The 21,519-nt window shown below is 66.6% G+C and overlaps 1 protein-coding gene across 1 annotated transcript; it reads right to left on the bottom strand.

Annotated features, from left to right (window-relative positions):
- Window positions 1-1,507: 1,507 nt before the first annotated feature.
- Window positions 1,508-21,151, bottom strand: LOC132340328 (V-type proton ATPase catalytic subunit A-like). Its single transcript, XM_059871244.1, has 14 exons — window positions 20,576-21,151; window positions 19,841-19,969; window positions 19,075-19,289; window positions 18,210-18,347; window positions 17,808-17,959; window positions 17,118-17,280; window positions 13,654-13,762; window positions 12,423-12,545; window positions 9,751-9,865; window positions 9,028-9,091; window positions 7,667-7,870; window positions 5,885-5,979; window positions 3,481-3,652; window positions 1,508-1,708 (listed from the first exon to the last, which is right to left on the bottom strand). Exons 1-14 carry the CDS (start codon window positions 20,985-20,987, stop codon window positions 1,616-1,618), a joined length of 2,184 nt encoding a protein of 727 aa, XP_059727227.1. The 5' UTR covers window positions 20,988-21,151; the 3' UTR covers window positions 1,508-1,615.
- Between the last annotated feature and the right edge of the window lie 368 nt (window positions 21,152-21,519).

The following is a 21,519-nucleotide window of genomic DNA, read 5'->3' as shown; positions in this document are numbered from 1 at the left end:
TCTCTGGGGGACAGCGGAGGGACAGTGGCAGGGACTGTCCCCAGGATGTTGTCTCATGGGGACACAGGGGACACCCATGAGGACAGCCCTGGGGACACGGGGGTTCGCGTGGGTGGCATCTCTGGGGGACATTGGGGACATTCCTGGGGGAAGGGGCTCCACGGGGGTGGCACCTCTGGGGACACGGGGGACGTCCCTAGGGGACAGCAGGGGGGGTGGCAGGGGTGGGGACATTGGGGACAGACATTGGGGACATTGGGGACTCACCCACCGTCAGCAGCCGCGCTGCCGCTGGCCCATGGCCGCCTGTCCCCGTGTCCTGCTGTCCCCAGGGAGGGGACAGGGCCCCCGGCACGTGGCGCTGCCATTGTTGGGGACACAATGGGGGAAGGCTCTGGCTGCTGAGGTGGCACCAGCCTGTCCCCAGGCGGGTGACACCGCGGGGGAGGGGGGGACACGGCCGGGGGGCACAGCCCTGGTGACACGGCCGGGTCCTGCCAGCGCCTTGGGGACAGCGGGTGACATCCCCGAGGGCAGGGCCAGCCCAGGAAGGGCTCGGGACCCTGCCCGGCTGGAGAGGGGACACTGGGGACACGGGGACATTGGGGACATTGGGGGGACACGGGGACAGCGGGGCCAGGGATGCTAGGGACAGGGATACTGGGGATGGGACATTGGGGACATCAGGGACACTGGGGGGACACAGGGGACAATGGGGACACTGGGGGGACACAGGGGACAATGGGGACATTGGGGACACACACAGGTGTCAGTGCCCGCGGGCCGGTGGCAGCAGCAAGACCCCGGTGACAATGGCGGTGACAATGGTGACACCGGACCCCGCCAGCCGCGGTGGGGGGGGACAAGGGGGGGGGGGTCACACGGGCCCGGCCCTGTCACGTGGCGGCCGCTCGCGGGTTGTCCCCAAATGTCCCCACGCCAGCTCAGCCGCCTGCTGGGGTCACCGCCCGTGTCACTGTCATCTCGGTGTCCCTCCCAGGGTGTCCCCATGTTCCCCTCGGGGTGACCCTGTCACCCCCGTGTCCCACTCAGGGTGTTCCTGCCACCCCTGTGTCCCAGTCAGTGTCACCCCCATGTCCCCCTCAGGGTGTCCCTGTCACCCCCATGTCCCCCCAAAGTGTCCCCGTGTCCCACCCAGGCTGTTCCTGTCTCCCTCGTGTCCCCCCCAGCGTGTCCCCATGTCCCCCCCAGCGTGTCCCCATGTCCCCCCAGGTGTCCCTGTCACCCCCGTGTGTCCCCCCCGCTGTGCCCCCCCTCCCAGCCTGTCCCTGTCCCCCCCCAAGGTGTCCCCCTGTCCCCCCCACCCTCTCCGTGTCCCCATCCTCCGATGTCACACGGTGGGGAGGGTTGAACAACCCAACCCCACCCCCCCTCGACCCCTCCGGAGCCCCTCAGTGCCACCCCCTCAGTGTCACCCCCCGGTGTCACCCCCCAGTGTCACCGGACGCTCCCGCCCTCCTGGGGAAAGCCACGCCTGGAGCTCAAGTGCCACCGCCAGCCCTTTATTGGGGAGGGCGGGGGGACCCTGGGGACCCCCTCCATCCTGTCACCCCCCCTCGGGTGACCCCCCCCCATCCTGTCACCCCCCCCCCCCTCAGTCCTCCAGGTTGCGGAACGCCGCCACCATCTCCTCCTGCAGCTGCGCGTAGGACGCCAGGATGCGCTGCTCGCCGTCCTTCACCGGGTCCTGGCCACGCGGGGACACGCGGGGACACGGGGGGGACACGCGGGTGGCACCATCAGACCCGCGCAGGGGGGTCCCCAAACCCCCCCGGGTGACCCACGTTAGGATTCGTGTGGGACACGGTGACGTCACCCCCCAAATGGGGTCACACCCCCTGCTCTGATCCTCGCAAGGGACACGGTGACAGGAGGGGGACACGCGGGTGGCACCCTCAGACCCTCACGGGGGGGTCCCCAACCCCCCCGGGTCACCCACGTTAGGATTCGTGTAGGACCCCCCCCCCCAAAAATCCACCTGGGACCCCCAAATGGGGTCACAGCCCCCAAATCTCCTTAACCCTCCCGTGGGACCCCCAAACTCCCCCTAATCTTCCCCCAGGACCCCCCCACGGGGGTCTCTGCCCCCAAATCCCCCTTAACCCTCCCGTGGGACCCCCCAAACCCCCTTTAAGGTCCCCCAGGACCCCCCCACGGGGGTCTCTGCCCCCAAACCCCCCCCAACCCTCCCGTGGGACCCCCAAAACCCCCCTTAACCCTCCCGTGGGACCCCCCCACGGGGGTCTCTGCCCCCAAATCCCCCCTTAACCCTCACCTAGGACCCCCAAACTCCCCTCAAACCTCCCCCAGGACCCCCAAACCCCCCCTTACCCTACCCTAGGACCACCCCCACGGGGGTCTCTGCCCCCAAACCCCCCTTAACCCTCACCTAGGACCCCCGAATCCCCCCTTAACCCTCCCGTGGGACCCCCAAACCCCCTTTAAGGTCCCCCAGGACCCCCAAACTCCCCCTTAACCCTCCCCCAGGACCCCCAAACCCCCCTTAACCCTCCCCTAGGACCACCCCCCAATGGGGGTCTCTGCCCCCAAACCCCCCTTAACCCTCCCCTAGGACCCCCAAACCCCCTTTAAGGTCCCTCAGGACCCCCAAACCCCCCTTACCCTACCCTAGGACCACCCCCACGGGGGTCTCTGCCCCCAAATCCCCCCTTAACCCTCCTGTGGGACCCCCAAACCCCCCCTTAACCCTCCCCCAGGACCCCCAAATCCCCCTTTAATCTCCCCCAGGACCCCCAAACTCCCCTTAACCCTCCCCTAGGACCCCCAAACCCCCTTTAATCTCCCCCAGGACCCCCAAACCCCCCCTTACCCTACCCTAGGACCACCCCCATGGGGGTCTCTGCCCCCAAACCCCCCTTAACCCTCACCTAGGACCCCCGAATCCCCCCTTAACCCTCCTGGGGGACCCCCAAACCCCCTTTAAGGTCCCCTAGGACCCCCAAACCCCCTCTTACCTTACCCTAGGACCCCCCACGGGGTCTCAGCCCCCAAATCCCCCCTTAACCCTCCCCTAGGACCCCCAAACCCCCCCTTAACCCTCCCGTGGGACCCCCAAACCCCCTTTAAGGTCCCCCAGGACCCCCAAACTCCCCCTTAACCCTCCCCCAGGACCCCCAAACCCCCCTTAACCCTCCCCTAGGACCACCCCCCAATGGGGGTCTCTGCCCCCAAACCCCCCTTAACCCTCCCCTAGGACCCCCAAACCCCCTTTAAGGTCCCTCAGGACCCCCAAAACCCCCTTACCCTACCCTAGGACCACCCCCACGGGGGTCTCTGCCCCCAAATCCCCCCTTAACCCTCTCGTGGGACCCCCAAACCCCCTTTAAGGTCCCCCAGGACCCCCAAACTCCCCTTAACCCTCCCCTAGGACCCCCAAACCCCCCTTTAACCTCCCCCAGGACCCCTCCCCCGGGGGTCTGCGCCCCCCGCGCCCCCCACCTGGAACTTCATGGCGCTCAGGCGGTACAGGATGTCGCCGAGCCCCTCGCGGATGGTGGCCCAGGTGACACGCTGCTCCTCGGGCCCCGCCCCCTCCACCGCCCCCCGCGCCAGGTCGTAGAAGGTGACGAGGTTCTGCAGCATGCCCACGGTCTTGTAGAAGGGGCAGAACCTGGGGGGGCCCGGGGGGTCAGGGCCGGGGGGTTTGGGGGGTCAGGGAGGTCAGGATGGGGGAGTCTGGGGGGGTTTGGGGGGGTTTGGGGGGGTTTAGGTGGGTTTGGGGGGTCAGGAGTGGGTTGGGGGTGTCAGGGTTCTGCAGCATGCCCACGGTCTTGTAGAAGGGGCAGAACCTGGGGGGGCCCGGGGGGTCAGGGTCGGGGGTTTGGGGGGTCAGGGAGGTCAGGATGGGGGAGTTTGGGGGGTTTGGGGGGGTTTGGGGGGGTTTGGGGGGGTCAGGGTTCAGCACCACCACGGTCTTGTAGAAGGGGCAGAACCTGGGGGGGCCCGGGGGGTCAGGGTCGGGGGGTTTGGGGGGTCAGGGAGGTCAGGGTGGGGGAGTCTGGGGGGATTTGGGGGGGTTTGGGGGGGTTTGGGGGGGTCAGGGTTCCGCACCACCACGGTCTTGTAGAAGGGGCAGAACCTGGAGGGGCTCGGGGGGGTCCAGGGGGGTTCAGGGTGGGGGTTTTGGGGGGGGGATCAGGGCTGGGGGGTCCTGGGGGGGTGTCCCGGTACCGGTCATAGGGAGGGTGGGGTCAGGGTTGGGGGTCCCGGTACCGATCGTGGTGAGGGTGGGGTCAGGGTTGGGGGTCCTGGGGTGTCCTGGGGGTCCCGGTACCGGTCATAGGGAGGGTGGGGTCAGGGTTGGGGGTCCTGGGGGGATCCCAGTATTGCATATAGGGAGGGTGGGGTCAGGGTTGGGGGTCCTGGGGGGTACTGGGGGTCCCGGTACCGGTCATAGGGAGGGTGGGGTCAGGGTTGGGGGTCCCGGTACCGATCGTGGTGAGGGTGGGGTCAGGATTGGGGGTCCGAGGGGGTCCCGGGGGTCCCAGTACCGGTCATAGGGAGGGTGGGGTCAGGGCTGGGGGTCCAGGGGGGGTCCCGGGGGTCCCAGTACCGGTCATAGGGAGGGTGGGGTCAGGGCTGGGGGTCCCGGGGGTCCCGGTACCGGTCATAGGGAGGGTGGGGTCAGGGCTGGGGGTCCCGGGGGTCCCGGTACCGATCGTGGTGAGGGTGGGGTCAGGGCTGGGGGTCCTGGGGGGGGGTCCCGGTACCGGTCATAGGGAGGGTGGGGTCAGGGCTGGGGGTCCCGGGGGTCCCGGTACGGGTCATAGGGAGGGTGGGGTCAGGGCTGGGGGTCCCGGGGGGGGTCCTGGTACCGGTCATAGGGAGGGTGGGGTCAGGGTTGGGGGTCCCGGGGGTCCCGGTACCGATCGTGGTGAGGGTGGGGTCAGGGCTGGGGGTCCCGGGGGGGGGTCCCGGTACCGGTCATAGGGAGGGTGGGGTCAGGGTTGGGGGTCCCGGGGGTCCCGGTACCGATCGTGGTGAGGGTGGGGTCAGGGCTGGGGGTCCCGGGGGTCCCGGTACCGGTCATAGGGAGGGTGGGGTCAGGGCTGGGGGTCCCGGGGGGATCCCAGTATTGCATATAGGGAGGGTGGGGTCAGGGCTGGGGGGTCCTGGGGGTCCCGGTACCGGTCATAGGGAGGGTGGGGTCAGGGCTGAGGGTCCCGGGGGGTCCCGGTACCGGTCATGGGGAGGGTGGGGTCAGGGTTGGGGGTCCCGGGGGTCCCGGTACCGGTCATAGGGAGGGTGGGGTCAGGGTTGGGGGTCCCGGGGGTCCCGGTACCGGTCATAGGGAGGGTGGGGTCAGGGTTGGGGGTCCCGGGGGTCCCGGTACCGATCGTGGTGAGGGTGGGGTCAGGGCTGGGGGTCCTGGGGGGGGTCCCGGTACCGGTCATAGGGAGGATGGGGTCAGGGTTGGGGGTCCTGGGGGGTCCCGGTACCGGCCATAGGGAGGGTGGGGTCAGGGCTGGGGGTCCCGGGGGTCCCGGTACCGGCCATAGGAAGGGTGGGGTCAGGGCTGGGGGTTGGGGGGGGGTCCCGGTACCGGTCATAGGGAGGGTGGGGTCAGGGCTGGGGGTCCCGGGGGTCCCGGTACCGGTCATAGGGAGGGTGGGGTCAGGGCTGGGGGTCCCGGGGGTCCCGGTACCGGTCATAGAGAGGGTGGGGTCAGGGCTGGGGGTCCCGGGGGTCCCGGTACCGGTCATAGGGAGGGTGGGGTCAGGGTTGGGGGTCCCGGTACCGATCGTGGTGAGGGTGGGGTCAGGGCTGGGGGTCCCGGGGGTCCCGGTACCGGCCATAGGGAGGGTGGGGTCAGGGCTGGGGGTCCCGGGGGGGGTCCCGGTACCGGTCATAGGCCGAGTATCCGTTCTGCTGCAGGAAATCGTCCTTGAGCAGTTTGGCCACTTCCAGCGTCACTTTGTCACCCTCGGCCAGCGACGCCTGCGGGGACAGCGCGGTCCTGGCACTGCCCGGGGCCCCCAGCTGGACCCCAAATCCCACAAACCCCATCGATCCCATAGATCCCCTCAGTGCCATTGATCCCACAGATCCCATAAATCCCACAGATCCCATGGATCCTCTCAGTCTCATCAACCCCATCGATCTCATAGATCCCACCAGTCCCACAAACCCCACAAATCCACAAACCCCACAAATCCCATAAATCCACAAACCCCACAAATCCCCAAACCCCACAAATTCCATAAACTCCACAAACCCCACAAACCCCATAAACCCCACAAATCCCATAAATCCACCTTCCCCATGAGCTGCACCGTCTTGGCCAGCTCCTCCTCCTCCTCCTCCCACAGGCTCCCACATCCCCCAAACCCCACAGACCCCACATCCCACACCCCATATCCCGCACCCCACATCCCACATCCCAGACCCCACAGATCCCCCAAACCCCAATCCCAGACCTTCCCCATGAGCTGCACCATCTTGGCCAGCTCCTCCTCCTCCCGCAGGCTCCCACATCCCCCAAACCCCACAGACCCCACATCCCGTATCCCAGACCCCATATCTCACATCCCACACCCCATAAATCCCACAAACCCCACAGACCTCACATCCCACACCCCATATCTCACATCCCAGACCCCACAGACCCCATAAACCCCCCAAACCCCAATCCCTGACCTTCCCCACGAGCTGCACCATCTCGGCCAGCTCCTCCTGCAGGGTCCTAGACCCCACATCCCACATCCCAGACCCCACAGACCCCACAAACCCCACATCCTACACCTCATATCTCACATCCCACACCCCATATCTCACATCCCAGACCCCCCAGACCCCCAGACCCCAATCCTGGACCTTCCCCATGAGCTGCACGATCTCGGCCAGCTCCTCCTCCTCCTCCAGGGTCTCACATCCCACATCCCAAATCTCACATGCCACACCCCACAAACCCCACAGACCCCACATCCTACACCCCATATCTCACATCCCACACCCCATATCTCACATCCCAGACCCCAATCCCGGACCTTCCCCACGAGCTGCACCATCTCGGCCAGCTCCTCCTCCTCCTCCAGGGTTCCATATCTCACATCCCACACCCCATAAATCCCACAAACCCCACAGACCCCACATCCCACACCTCATATCTCACATCCCACACCCCACAAACCCCACAGACCCCACATCCTACACCCCATATCTCACATCCCAGACCCCACAGACCCCATAAACCCCACATCCTACACCTCATATCTCACATCCCACACCCCATATCCCACATCCCAGACCCCCCAGACCCCCAGACCCCAATCCTGGACGTTCCCCACGAGCTGCACGATCTCGGCCAGCTCCTCCTCCTCCTGCAGGGTCCCACATCCCACATCCCAAATCTCACATGCCACACCCCACAAACCCCACAGACCCCACATCCTACACCCCATATCTCACATCCCAGACCCCCCAAACCCCCCAGACCCCAATCCCGGACCTTCCCCACGAGCTGCACGATCTCGGCCAGCTCCTCCTCCTCCTGCAGGGTTCCATATCTCACATCCCACACCCCATAAATCCTACAAACCCCACAGACCCCACATCCCACACCCCATATCTCACATCCCACACCCCATATCTCACATCCTAGACCCCCCAGACCCCAATCCCGGACCTTCCCCACGAGCTGCACGATCTCGGCCAGCTCCTCCTCCTCCTGCAGGATGCGGCGGGCGCGGTCGCGCAGCGCGGGCAGCTCGGGGTGGGCGCGCTCGTAGTGCGGCTCGAGGGCGCGCAGGTAGCGCGAGTACGAGATCAACCAGTTCACCGAGGGGAAGTGCTTGCGCTGCGCCAGCTTCTTGTCCAGCCCCCAGAACACCTGGCAGTGTCACCCGTGTCACCCCCGGGTCACCCCCGGGTCGGGAATGTCACCCCTGGGTCACCCCGGGCGTCCCCGAGCTTCTTATCCCCATGGAACACCCGGCAGTGCCACCCCAGGGTCACCCAGTGTGTCTTGTCCAGCACCCAGAACACCTGGCAGTGTCACCCGTGTCACCCCCAGGTCACCCCCGGGTCGGGAATGTCACCCCTGGGTCACCCCGGGTGTCCCCGAGCTTCTTATCCCCATGGAACACCCGGCAGTGCCACCCCAGGGTCACCCAGCGTCTCTTGTCCAGCCCCCAGAACACCTGGCAGTGTCACCCGTGTCACCCCCAGGTCACCCCCGGGTCGGGAATGTCACCCCCGGGTCATCCCGGGTGTCCCCGAGCTTCTTATCCCCATGGAACACCCGGCAGTGCCACCCCAGGGTCACCCAGCGTCTCTTGTCCAGCCCCCAGAACACCTGGCAGTGTCACCCGTGTCACCCCCAGGTCACCCCCGGGTCGGGAATGTCACCCCCGGGTCACCCCGGGCGTCCCCAAGCTTCTTATCCCCATGGAACACCCGGCAGTGCCACCCCAGGGTCACCCAGCGTCTCTTGTCCAGCCCCCAGAACACCTGGCAGTGTCACCCGTGTCACCTCCGGGTCACCCCCGGGTCGGGAATGTCACCCCGGGCATCCCCGAGCTTCTTATCCCCGCAGAACACCTGGCAGTGTCACCCCCGTGCCACCCCCGGGTCACCCCCGTGTGTCCCTGTGCTTCCTGTCCTGCCCCCAGAACACCTGGCAGTGTCACCCAGTGTCACTCAGTGTCACCCATCCTGTCCCTGAGCTTCCTATCCCCACAGAATACCCGGCAGTGTCACCCCTGTGCCACCCCTGGGTCACCCAGCGTCTCTTGTCCCACCCCCAGAACACCTGGCAGTGTCACCCAGTGTCACCCAGGCTGTCCCCAAGTTTCTGGTCCAGTCCCCGGGAATGTCACTGCCGTGTCCTCACCCAGGCGTCACTGTCACCTTCCATGTCCCCCCTAGAGTGTCCCTGTCCCCTCCAGCCTCTCCCTGTCCCCGTCCCTGCCATGTCCCCTCCCCCGGTGTGTCCCTGTCCCACTCCCGCCCCTCCTGCTGTCCCCAGTGTCCCCGCTGTCCCCTCACCTGCACGATCCCCAGCGTGGCCGAGGTGACAGGATCCGAGAAGTCCCCTCCGGGGGGGGACACCCTGCGGGGGGGAGGGGTTGTCGGGGTGAGTTGGGGGGTCGTCCCCCCCCGGGGACACGGGGACATGGGGACATTCACGGGGACATTCATGGGGACACGGGGATACTCACAGGGACACTCACGGGGACAGGGGGACATGGGGACAGGGGACATGGGGACACTCATGGTGACACAGGGACACTGGGACACACATGAGGACACTCAGGGGGACACGGTGACACGGGGACACTCAGGGGGACAGGGTGACACAGGGACAGGGGACACTCAGGGGGACAGGGTGACACAGGGACAGGGTGACAGGGGACACGGTGACAGGGGACAGGGGACACTCAGGGGGACAGGGTGACACAGGGACAGGGTGACAGGGGACACGGTGACACGGGGACAGGGGACACTCAGGGGGACAGGGTGACACAGGGACAGGGTGACAGGGGACACGGTGACAGGGGACAGGGGACACTCAGGGGGACAGGGTGACACAGGGACAGGGTGACAGGGGACACGGTGACAGGGGACAGGGGACACTCAGGGGGACAGGGTGACACAGGGACAGGGTGACAGGGTGACACGGTGACAGGGGACACGGTGACACTCAGGGGGACAGGGTGACAGGGGACAGGGTGACAGGGGACACGGTGACAGGGGACAGGTGGCACTCACGCTCCGACGATGCTGACGCTGCCCTCGCGCTCGGGGCTCCCCAGGCACCGCGCCCGCCCCGCGCGCTCGTAGAACGAGGCCAGGCGGGCACCGAGGTAGGCGGGGTACCCGCTGTCTGTGGGACACGGCTGTCACCTCCCTGTCACCGCCCTGACACCGCCCTGTCACCACCCTGACACTGCCCTGTCACTGCCCGGTACCCGCTGTCTGTGGGACACGGCTGTCACCGCCCTGTCACCACTCTGTCACCGCCCTGACACTGCCCTATCACTGCCCGGTACCCGCTGTCTGTGGGACACGGCTGTCACCGCCCTGTCACCGCCCTGTCACCACCCTGACACTGCTCTGACACCGCCCTGTCACCACCCTGACACTGCCCTGTCACTGCCCGGTACCCGCTGTCTGTGGGACACGGCTGTCACCTCCTTGTCACCACCCTGACACTGCCCTGTCACCTCCCTGTCACCCTCCTGTCACCCGCTGTCTGTGGGACATGGCTGTCACCGCGCTGTCACCTCCCTGTCACTGCCCTGTCACCGCCCTGTCACCTCCTTGTCACCACCCTGTCACCGCGCTGTCACCGCCCTGACACCTCCCGGTACCCGCTGTTTGTGGGACACGGCTGTCACTGCCCTGTCACCTCCTTGTCACCCTCCTGTCACCGCCCTGACACCTCCCGGTACCCGCTGTCTGTGGGACACGGCTGTCACCTCCCTGTCACCACCCTGACACTGCTCTGACACTGCCCGGTACCCGCTGTCTGTGGGACACGGCTGTCACTGCCCTGTCACCTCCCTGTCACCCTCCTGTCACCGCCCTGTCACCCCCGGTACCCGCTGTCTGTGGGACACGGCTGTCACCTCCTTGTCACCACCCTGACACTGCCCTGTCACCTCCCTGTCACCCTCCTGTCACCCGCTGTCTGTGGGACATGGCTGTCACCGCGCTGTCACCTCCCTGTCACTGCCCTGTCACCGCCCTGTCACCGCCCTGTCACCGCCCTGACACTGCCCTGTCACCTCCCGGTACCCGCTGTCTGTGGGACACGGCTGTCACCTCCTTGTCACCTCCCTGTCACTGCCCTGTCACCTCCTTGTCACCTCCTTGTCACCACCCTGTCACCGCCCTGTCACCCTCCTGTCACCGCCCTGACACCTTCCAGTACCCGCTGTCTGTGGGCCACGGCTGTCACTGCCCTGTCACCTCCTTGTCACCCTCCTGTCACTGCCCTGTCACCCCCGGTACCCGTTGTCTGTGGGACACGGCTGTCACCGCCTTGTCACCACCCTGACACTGCCCTGTCACCTCCCTGTCACCCTCCTGTCACCCGCTATCTGTGGGACACGGCTGTCACCTCCCTGTCACTGCCCTGACACCGCCCTGACACCTCCCGGTACCCGCTGTCTGTGGGACACGGCTGTCACCTCCTTGTCACCACCCTGACACTGCCCTGTCACCTCCCTGTCACCCTCCTGTCACCCGCTGTCTGTGGGACATGGCTGTCACCGCGCTGTCACCTCCCTGTCACCGCCCTGTCACCTCCCTGTCACCGCCCTGACACTGCCCTGTCACCTCCCGGTACCCGCTGTCTGTGGGACACGGCTGTCACCTCCCTGTCACCGCCCTGTCACCTCCTTGTCACCTCCTTGTCACCGCCCTGACACCTCCCGGTACCCGCTGTTTGTGGGACACGGCTGTCACTGCCCTGTCACCTCCTTGTCACCCTCCTGTCACCGCCCTGTCACCCCCGGTACCCGCTGTCTGTGGGACACGGCTGTCACCGCCCTGTCACCTCCTTGTCACCGCCCTGACACCTCCCTGTCACCACCCTGACACTGCCCTGTCACCTCCCTGTCACCGTCCTGTCACCCGCTGTCTGTGGGACACGGCTGTCACCACCCTGTCACCTCCATGTCACCCCTGTCACCCTGCCGTGTCTGGGGTCTCCCCCATCCCCACACCACGGGTTTTGGGGTCCCACCCCAGAGATTTTTGGGGTCTCTCCCACCCCCACCCCCACCCCGGGTTTTTAGGGTTTCCCCCATCCCCCATCCCTGGCGGTTTTGGGGTCTCCCCCGTGCCCCCCCCCAGGTTTCGGGCTCTCCCCCTTGCCCACTCCCCAGGATTTGGGGTCTCCCTCACCCCCACCCCGAGTTTTTGGGGTCTCCCCCGTGCCCCCCCCCAGGTTTCGGGCTCTCCCCCTTGCCCACCCCCCAGGATTTGGGGTCTCTCTCACCCCCACCCCGAGTTTTTTGGGGGTCTCTCCCACCCCCACCCCGGCATTTTTGGGGTCTCTCTCACGCCCACCCCGAGTTTTTTGGGGTCTCCCTCGTGCCCCTCTCCCGGTTTCGGGGTCTCCCCCGTGCCCCCATCCCGGTTTCGGGGTCTCCCCCGCGCCCACCCCCCCCGGTTTCGGGGTCTCTCTCACCCCCACCCCGGTTTCGGGATCCCCCCCATGCCCTCCCGGTTTCGGGGTCTCCCCCGTGCCCCCCCCCGGTTTCGGGGTCTCCCCCGTGCCCCCCCCCCCCAGTTTCGGGGTCTCCCCCGTGCCCCCCCCCCCGGTTTCGGGGTCTCTCTCACCCCCCCCCCGGTTTCGGGGTCTCCCCCGTGCCCACCCCCCCCAGTTTCGGGGTCTCCCCCGTGCCCCCCCCCCCCCCGTTTCGGGGTCTCACCCGCCGGCATCTCGGCCAGGCGCCCCGAGATCTCCCGCAGCGCCTCGGCCCAGCGCGAGGTGGAGTCGGCCAGGAGGCAGCTGTGCAGCCCCATGTCCCGGAAGTACTCGGCCAGCGTGATCCCTGTCACACGTGTCACACCTGTGTCACACCTGTGACACACCTGTGACACACCCCCAGGGACAGCGTGATCCCTGCCACACGTGTCACACCTGTGTCACACCTGTGACACACCTGTCACACCCCCAGGGACAGCGTGATCCCTGTCACACGTGTCACACCTGTGACACACCTGTGACACACCTGTGACACCCCCAGGGACAGCCCCAGCCCTGTTACACGTGTGTCACACCTGTGTCACACCTGTCACACACCTGTGACACACCTGTGACACCCCCAGGGACAGCGTGATCCCTGCCACACCTGTGTCACACCTGTGACACACCTGTGACACACCTGTGACACCCCCAGGGACAGCGTGATCCCTGCCACACCTGTGTCACACCTGTGTCACACCTGTGACACACCTGTGTCACACCTGTGTCACACCCCCAGGGACAGCGTGACCCCTGTCACACGTGCACACCTGTGTCACACCTGTCACACCCCCAGGGACAGCGTGTCCCACCTGTGTCACATGCGTCACACCTGTCACACACCTGTCACACCCCCAGGGACAGCGTGTCACACCTGTGTCACATGCGTCACACCTGTCACACACCTGTCACACCCCCAGGGACTGTGATCCCTGCCACACGTGCACACCTGTGTCACACCTGTCACACCCCCAGGGACAGCCCCAGCCCTGTCACACGTGTCACACCTGTGTCACACCTGTGTCACACCTGTCACACTCCCAGGGACAGTGTGATCCCTGCCACACCTGTGTCACACCTGTCACACACCTGTCACACCCCCAGGGACAGCGTGATCCCTGCCACACCTGTGTCACACCTGTCACACACCTGTCACACCCCCAGGGACAGCCCCAGCCATGTCACACACCCGTGTCCCTGTCCCTGTGTCCCTGTCACACACACGCGTGTCCCTGTCACCCCATGTCACACACACACCTGTCACACACCCGTGTCCCTGTCACACACACGAGTGTCCCTGTCACCCCATGTCACACACACCTGTCACACACCTGTGTCCCTGTCACACACACCCGTGTCCCTGTCCCCCCGTGCCCCTGTCCCTCCCGTGTCCCCCCGTGTCCCCGTGTCCCCACCGGTGTAGATGGAGGCCTCGCGGGCGGCCACCGGCATGTTGGACGTGTTGGCCACGAGCGTCGTGCGCTTCATGATGGACTCGGAGCGGCCACCCACCTCCATGGTCAGCTGGGGACAGGTGTCACACTGTCACCTCCCTGTGTCACCATGGGACAGCCCTGCCACCCACCTCCATGGTCAGCTGGGGACAGGTGTCACACTGTCACCTCCCTGTGTCACCGTGGGGCAGCCCTGCCACCCACCTCCATGGTCAGCTGGGGACAGGTGTCACACTGTCACCTCCCTGTGGCACCGTGGGACAGCCCTGCCACCCCCCTCCGTGGTCAGCTGGGGACAGGTGTCACACTGTCACCTCCATGTGTCACACTGTCACCTCCCTGTGTCACCATGGGGCAGCCCTGCCCCCCACCTCCATGGTCAGCTGGGGACAGGTGTCACATTGTCACCTCCCTGTGGCACCATGGGACAGCCCTGCCACCCACCTCCATGGTCAGCTGGGGACAGGTGTCACACTGTCACCTCCCTGTGTCACCATGGGGCAGCCCTGCCACCCACCTCCATGGTCAGCTGGGGACAGGTGTCACACTGTCACCTCCCTGTGGCACCATGGGACAGCCCTGCCACCCCTCTCTGTGGTCAGCTGGGGACAGGTGTCACACTGTCACCTCCCTGTGTCACCATGGGGCAGCCCTGCCACCCCCCTCCGTGGTCAGCTGGGGACAGGTGTCACACTGTCACCTCCCTGTGGCACCATGGGACAGCCCTGCCACCCACCTCCATGGTCAGCTGGGGACAGGTGTCACACTGTCACCTCCCTGTCACCTCCCTGTGGCACCCTCTGTCACCTCTGTGTCACTGTGGGACAGCCCTGCCCCCCACCTCCGTGGTCAGCTGGGGACAGGTGTCACACTGTCACCTCCCTGTGGCACCATGGGACAGCCCTGCCACCCCCCTCCGTGGTCAGCTGGGAACAGGTGTCACACTGTCACCTCCCTGTGGCACCCTCTGTCACCCTCTGTCACCCCTGTGTCACCGTGGGACAGCCCTGCCACCCACCTCCATGGTCAGCTGGGGACAGGTGTCACACTGTCACCTCCCTGTGTCACCGTGGGACAGCCCTGCCCCCCACCTCCATGGTCAGCTGGGGACAGGTGTCACATTGTCACTGCCTGTCACCTCCCCGTGGCACCATGGGACAGCCCAGCCCCCCCGATGTCCCACCGTGTCCCCCCGTGTCCCATGTGGCGCTGTCACCTCGGGGAAGTCCCTAAAAACCCGCCATGAACTCCCTTGTCACTGCCACCCCCCTGCCACCCCAAAGTCCCTGATGTCCCCTCTTGTCTCCGTGCCCCGGTGCCACCCCCTCTCTCAGTGCCACCCCGATGTCCAGGTGTCCGGTGTCCCCATGTCACCTCGGGGAAGTCCCCAAAGACCCGCCATGAACTCCCGTGTCACTGTTACTGCCCTGCCACCCCCGTGTCACAGTGCCATCCCCCTGTCCCAGTGGCACCCTGATGTCCCCCCATGTCCTCGTGTCCCACCGTGTCTCAGTGCCACTCCCTCTCCCAGTGCCACCTTGATGTCCCCCATGTCCTGGTGTCCAGTGTCCCCATGTCACCTCGGGGAAGTCTCTGAGGACTCTCCATGAACACTCGTGTCACTGGCACCCCGATGTCCCTCCCGTGTCCCCGTGTCACCCCCTGAGGACTCTCCATGAACACCCATGTCACTGCCACCCCCATGTCCCCCCGCAGAGCCACCCCGATGTCCCCGATGTCCCGGATGTCGCGGTGTCCAGTGTTGCCGTGTCACCTCGGGGAAATCCCATGAACACCCGTGTCACTGCCACCCCAATGTCCCCCCCGTGTCGCCATGTCACCCCCTGAGGAGTCTCCATGAACACCCGTGTCACTGCCACCCCGATGTCCCCGCATCCCGCCGTGTGGCACTGCCACCCCGATGTCCCCGATGTCGCGGTGCCGGGTGTGGCGCTGTCACCTCGGGGAAGTCCCTGAGGACTCTCCATGAACACCCGTGTCACTGCCACCCCCCTGCCACCCCGATGTCCCTACCCTGTCCCCGTGTCACTCCCTGAGGACTCTCCATGAACACCCGTGTCACTGCCACCCCCCTGCCACCCCGATGTCCCTACCCTGTCCCCGTGTCACTCCCTGAGGACTCTCCATGAACACCCATGTCACTGCCACCCCCCTGCCACTCCGATGTCCCCGCATCCCGCCGTGTGGCAGTGCCACCCCGATGTCCCCGCTGTCCCCGATGTCACGGTGTCCGGTGTTGCCGTGTCACCTCGGGGAAGTCCCATGAACACCCGTGTCACTGCCACCCCAATGTCCCCCCCGTGTCCCCCTGTCACCCCCTGAGGACTCTCCATGAACACCCGTGTCACTGCCACCCCCATGTCCCCCCGTGTCGCAGTGCCACCCCGCTGTCCCGGATGTCGCGGTGTCCGGTGTTGCCGTGTCACCTTGGGGAAGTCCCATGAACACCCGTGTCACTGCCACCCCAATGTCCCTCCCGTGTCGCCATGTCACCCTCTGAGGACTCTCCATGAACATCCGTGTCACTGCCACCCCAATGTCCCCCCCGTGTCCCCCTGTCACCCTCGGAGGACTCTCCATGAACACCCGTGTCACTGCCACCCCAATGTCCCTCCCGTGTCGCCATGTCACCCCCTGAGGACTCTCCATGAACACCCATGTCACTGCCACCCCCATGTCCCCCCGTGTCGCAGAGCCACCCCAATGTCCCCGATGTCCCGGATGTCACGGTGCCCGGTGTTGCCGTGTCACCTCGGGGAAGTCCCATGAACACCCGTGTCACTGCCACCCCAATGTCCCCCCCGTGTCGCCATGTCACCCCCTGAGGACTCTCCATGAACTCCCATGTCACTGCCACCCCGATGTCCCTCCCGTGTCCCCGTGTCACTCCCTGAGGACTCTCCATGAACACCCGTGTCACTGCCACCCCCATGTCCCCCCGTGTCGCAGAGCCACCCCGATGTCCCGGATGTCGCGGTGTCCGGTGTTGCCGTGTCACCTCGGGGAAGTCCCATGAACACCCGTGTCACTGCCACCCCAATGTCCCCCCCCGTGTCACCCTGTCACCCTCGGAGGACTCTCCATGAACACCCATGTCACTGCCACCCCGATGTCCCCGCATCCCGCCGTGTGGCAGTGCCACCCCGATGTCCCCGCTGTCCCGGATGTCGCGGTGCCCGGTGTGGCGCTGTCACCTCGGGGAAGTCCCTGAGGACTCTCCATGAACACCCGTGTCACTGCCACCCCCCTGCCACCCCAATGTCCCTCCCGTGTCCCCATGTCACTCCCTGAGGACTCTCCATGAACACCCGTGTCACTGCCACCCCGATGTCCCCGCATCCCACCATGTGGCAGTGCCACCCCGGATGTCCCGGATGTCGCGGTGCCGGGTGTGGCGCTGTCACCTCGGGGAAGTCCCGCAGCACCTCGGACATTTCGTTGCCGCGCTCCCCGCAGCCCACGTAGACGATGACGTCGCTGTTGGAGTACTTGGACAGGGACTGGGAAATCACCGTCTTCCCGCAGCCGAACGCGCCCGGGATGGCCGTGGTGCCGCCCTGCACGCACCTGGCGACACGGCGACACGGCACGGTGGTGGTGGCATCGCGGCGACACCCCGCGCCTGTCCCCGTGGTCGTCCCCAGCCCTGTCGCTGCGCCAGCCCCGTCCTGTCGCTGTTTCCCGCCCCCATCCCTGCTTGTCCCCAAATCCAACTCTGTCTGTCCCCATCCCTGTCCCCATCCCTGTCCCCAAATCCAACTCTGTCTGTCCCCATCCCTGTCCCCATCCCTGTCCCCAAATCCAACTCTGTCTGTCCCCATCCCTGTCCCCAAGTCCATCCCTGCCTTTCCCTATCCCCGTCCCCAAATCCAACTCTGCCTGTCCCCATCACTGTCCCCAAATCCATCTCTCTCTGTCCCCAGCTCCGTCTTTCCCTGTCCCCAATCCCATCCCTGTCCCTGTTTCCTGTCCCCATCCCTGTCCCGATCCCGCTCCCTACAGGAACAGCGCACCCCCCCAATCCCAGTCCCAGTCCCGGTCCCATTCCCATTCCCGTTCCCATTCCCGGTTCCGTTCCCGTTCCCGGTCCCTACGGGAAGAGCGCGTCCAGGACCCTCTGGCCGGTCAGCAGGGGGTGATTGGCCGGGAGCTTCTCGGCCACGGGCCGGACCTGCCGGACCGGCCACACCTGGATCATGGAGAGCGGCTCACGGACCCCCTGGAACTCCAGCTCCAGCACCACGTCCTGCGGGATCGGCCGGGATCAGCCCGGGACCGGCCCGGGATCAACCCGGGATCAGCCGGGGTTAGCTTGGATCGGCCCGGGGTCAGCCCGGGATCAAACCGGGATCAGCTCAGGACACCCTGCCCGGCCCCCACCCGCCGATCCCGCTGATCCCAACGATGCCGGTACCGGTCCCTCTGATCCCAATCCCACTAATCCCGACCCCGATCCCGCTGATCCCGTTCGCAATCCCGGTCCCGGTGCCGCTCACCGTCACGTTGTAGTGCCCGGGGGGCGCGATGTAGGTGACGGTGCCGCAGCTGCGGGGCGGGACCATCAGCCGGTGCTGCAGCAGCGAGTTCTCCGCCACCGAGCCGTAAATGTCCCCGCCCGTCACGTGGCTCCCGACCTGGGGACACGGCGGCGACACCGTCAGCGACCCCCGGGGGGCTCCGCGCCCCCCGCCCCGGCTGCTGGGACAACGGCCGTGCCAGTGTCCCGCCATGTCCCCAGTGTCCCGCCACGTCCCCCGTGTCCCCACGTCCCTGCCACCTTCTGTCCTTACGTCTCTGCGTCCTCACTGTCCCTGTGTCCCCCAATGTCCCTGTGACCCCCCGTGTCCCGATGTCCCCACGTCCCCTGTGTCCCTCGCAACCCCGTGTCTCTGTGTCCCCCCATGTCCCCGCGGCTCTGTGACCCCCGTGTCCCCGAGTCGCCCATGTCCCTGTGTCCTCTCTGTCAGTGTGTCCCCACGCCCTTTTTGGGGTCCCCTCCTGGGCAGCGGGGACAGGGGAGGACAAAAGGAGGGGACAATGGAGGATGATGTCCCTTGGCAGGGAGAGGACGGGACTGGGGGGGACAAAAGGGGACAGGGCAGGATGGGGGGGACAGGGAGGGGACAGAGGGGATGGCAGGACGGGACGGGGAGGGGACAAGGAGGGAATGTCAGGACAGGACGGGGAGGGGACGGGGAGGGGACGGGGAGGGGACGGCATGGCAGGACTGGACGGGGACAAGAAAGGGACAGGGAGGGGACAGAGAGCCTGGGAAGCCAGGTGGGAAAGGGGGGACAGGACAGGGATGGGACAAAGGGACAGGAGCGGGGTACAGGGAGGTGACAGGGAGGGGTCACGCACCCGGAGGTTCTTGCTGGGGACAAAGTCCCAGTCCAGGTGTCGCGGCAGCGCGGGGACATTGGTGCCCCGCGGGATGTAGATGCTGCGCGTGGCCTCGGCGATGTCGCGCAGCGGCCGCTGGATCCCGTCGAAGATGGAGCCCAGGATGCCCGGGCCCAGCTCCACCGAGAGCGGCGTCCCCGTGCGCCGCACCGGGTCCCCAACCTGCACCCCCGCTGCGGCCGCTCAGGAATGTCACCGCCGGAGGGACACGGGGGGGACAACGGGGACAGCAGGGACAGCGGGGACTGAGGGGACTGCGGGGGACACAGGGACCGGGGGTACAGCGGGGAGTGAGGGGGACACAGGGACCGGGGGAACAGCGGGGACACGGGGACTGCGGGGACAGCGGGGACTGAGGGGGACACTGGGACCGGGAGGACAGCGGGGACACGGGGACTGCGGGGACAGCGGGGACACGGGGACCTGGGGGGGCAGCGGGACGGGACAGGCTGGGGGGGACAGGACACAGGGGACAGGGCAGGGACAGCACGGGGGACAGAGGGCACAGGACCGGGAGCGTTGGTGGGGGGACAGGACAGGATGGGGGGGACAGGGAGGGGACAAGGCAGGGCAGAAGGGAGGGACAAGGGAGGGGACAGAGCGGGCTGGGACAGGACAGAGGCTCAGGGGAACAAAGAAGGGGACAGCAGAGGACGGCGGGGACAGGGCGGGGCGGTCGGAGGGACAGAGGGGTGGCGGGGAGGGGACAGCGGGGACAGGATACAGGTCTCCTCGTACACCTGGAGCGTGGCCATGTCCCCCTCGAGCCGGATGATCTCCCCCACGAGCTCCGCGTGTCCCACCCGCACCAGCTCGTACATGGCCGCCCCCGCCATGCGCGTGGCTGTCACCACTGCGGGGACACGCCGCTGTCACCCCGGCCCGGGGCCACCACCTTCGCCATCCCCCCTTGTCACCGGGCCAGCCCCAGGGCCATCACCCCACCCGGGACCCCTCTGTCCCCATCCCTGTCCCCTCCCCACGATCACCCCCGGGTACTTTCCCACGCTGCCCCCTCTCCTATCCCCTCCCCGGGTGTCCTTTTCTCGTTGTCCCCTCTCTTGTCCCCATTTTAGTGCCACAAACGCCATCGGGATCCCCATGCCCGGCTGTCCCTCTGTCCCCAGGGTGTCCCCACGATGTCCCCTCCTGTTCTCAACCCCGTCCCCTCCTCATTGTCCCCTCCCCTTTGTCCCCTGTTCATTGTCCCCCCTCCTGTCCCCTCCCCAAGTGCTCCCCCCACTGCCCCCCCTCCTGTCCCTCTGTCCCCATTGTCCCACCGTATTGTCCCCCCTCCTGTCCCTTCCCCAAGTCCCCCCCCATTGTCACCACTCCTGTCCCTCTGTCCCCATTGTCCCCTCTCCTGTCCCCATTTTAGTGCCACAAACGCCACCAGCTCCCCATCCCCGGCTGTCCCCCGGCTGTCCCCTGTCCCCAGGTGTCCCCAGTGTCGCCGTACCGGGCCCGGACACGCCATGCACGGCCCCCACCAGGCTCTCGCGCTCCTCCAGCCGTGTCCCCCGTGTCCCCTCCATGCTGTCCCCTCCCCGCCGCGCTGCCACCGCCGTTAAATGGCCCCGAGCGCCGGCGACAACCGGACAGGGCCACCGCAGGAGTGGCACCAACGGCCGTGTCCCCACCCCCGGGGACACCGCGGGGACAGAGGGGTGACACCGGCTGGCTCCGGTGACAGGGCCACCGCGGGTGTGGCACTGTGTGCAGTCAACAGCCGCGTCCCGCTGCTCCGGGTGACACCGGCACGGCCCGGCTCGGGGTGACAGGGACACGGTCTGGGTGTCCTTGTCACCTCCCTGCCGTGTCCTTGTCACCCCCATGGTCTTGTCACCGCTTCCCTTTGTCACTCCCTCCATGTCCTTGTCACCCCCATGGCCTTGTCACCCCCTTCTCTTTGTCACTCTCATGGCCTTGTCACCTCCCTGCCGTGTCCTTGTCACCCCCATGGCCTTGTCACCCCCATGGCCTTGTCACCTCCTTCCCTTTGTCACTGCCCCCATGGCCTTGTCACCCCCATGGCCTTGTCACCCCCCTTCTCTTTGTCACTCTTATGGCCTTGTCACCTCCCTGCCGCATCCTTGTCACCCCTCTTTGTCACCCCCATGTCCTTGTCACCTCCTTCCCTTTGTCACTGCCCCCATGGCCTTGTCACCCCCATGGCCTTGTCACCTCCTTCCCTTTGTCACTGCCCCCATGGCCTTGTCACCCCCATGGCCTTGTCACCTCCTTCCCTTTGTCACTGCCCCCATGGCCTTGTCACCCCCATGGCCTTGTCACCGCCCTGCCATGTCCTTGTCACCCCCTCACGGCGTCCCCTGGGCCTCTCCCTTGGGGTGTCACCGACACAATTCGGGGCCCCCCTCGCCACTCCCTTAATTCTGGGGTCCC

The sequence above is a fragment of the Haemorhous mexicanus genome, chromosome 31, assembly GCF_027477595.1.
Source record: "Haemorhous mexicanus isolate bHaeMex1 chromosome 31, bHaeMex1.pri, whole genome shotgun sequence".
Lineage (NCBI taxonomy): Eukaryota > Metazoa > Chordata > Aves > Passeriformes > Fringillidae > Haemorhous > Haemorhous mexicanus.
This window is presented reverse-complemented; position numbering and strand designations above follow the sequence as displayed.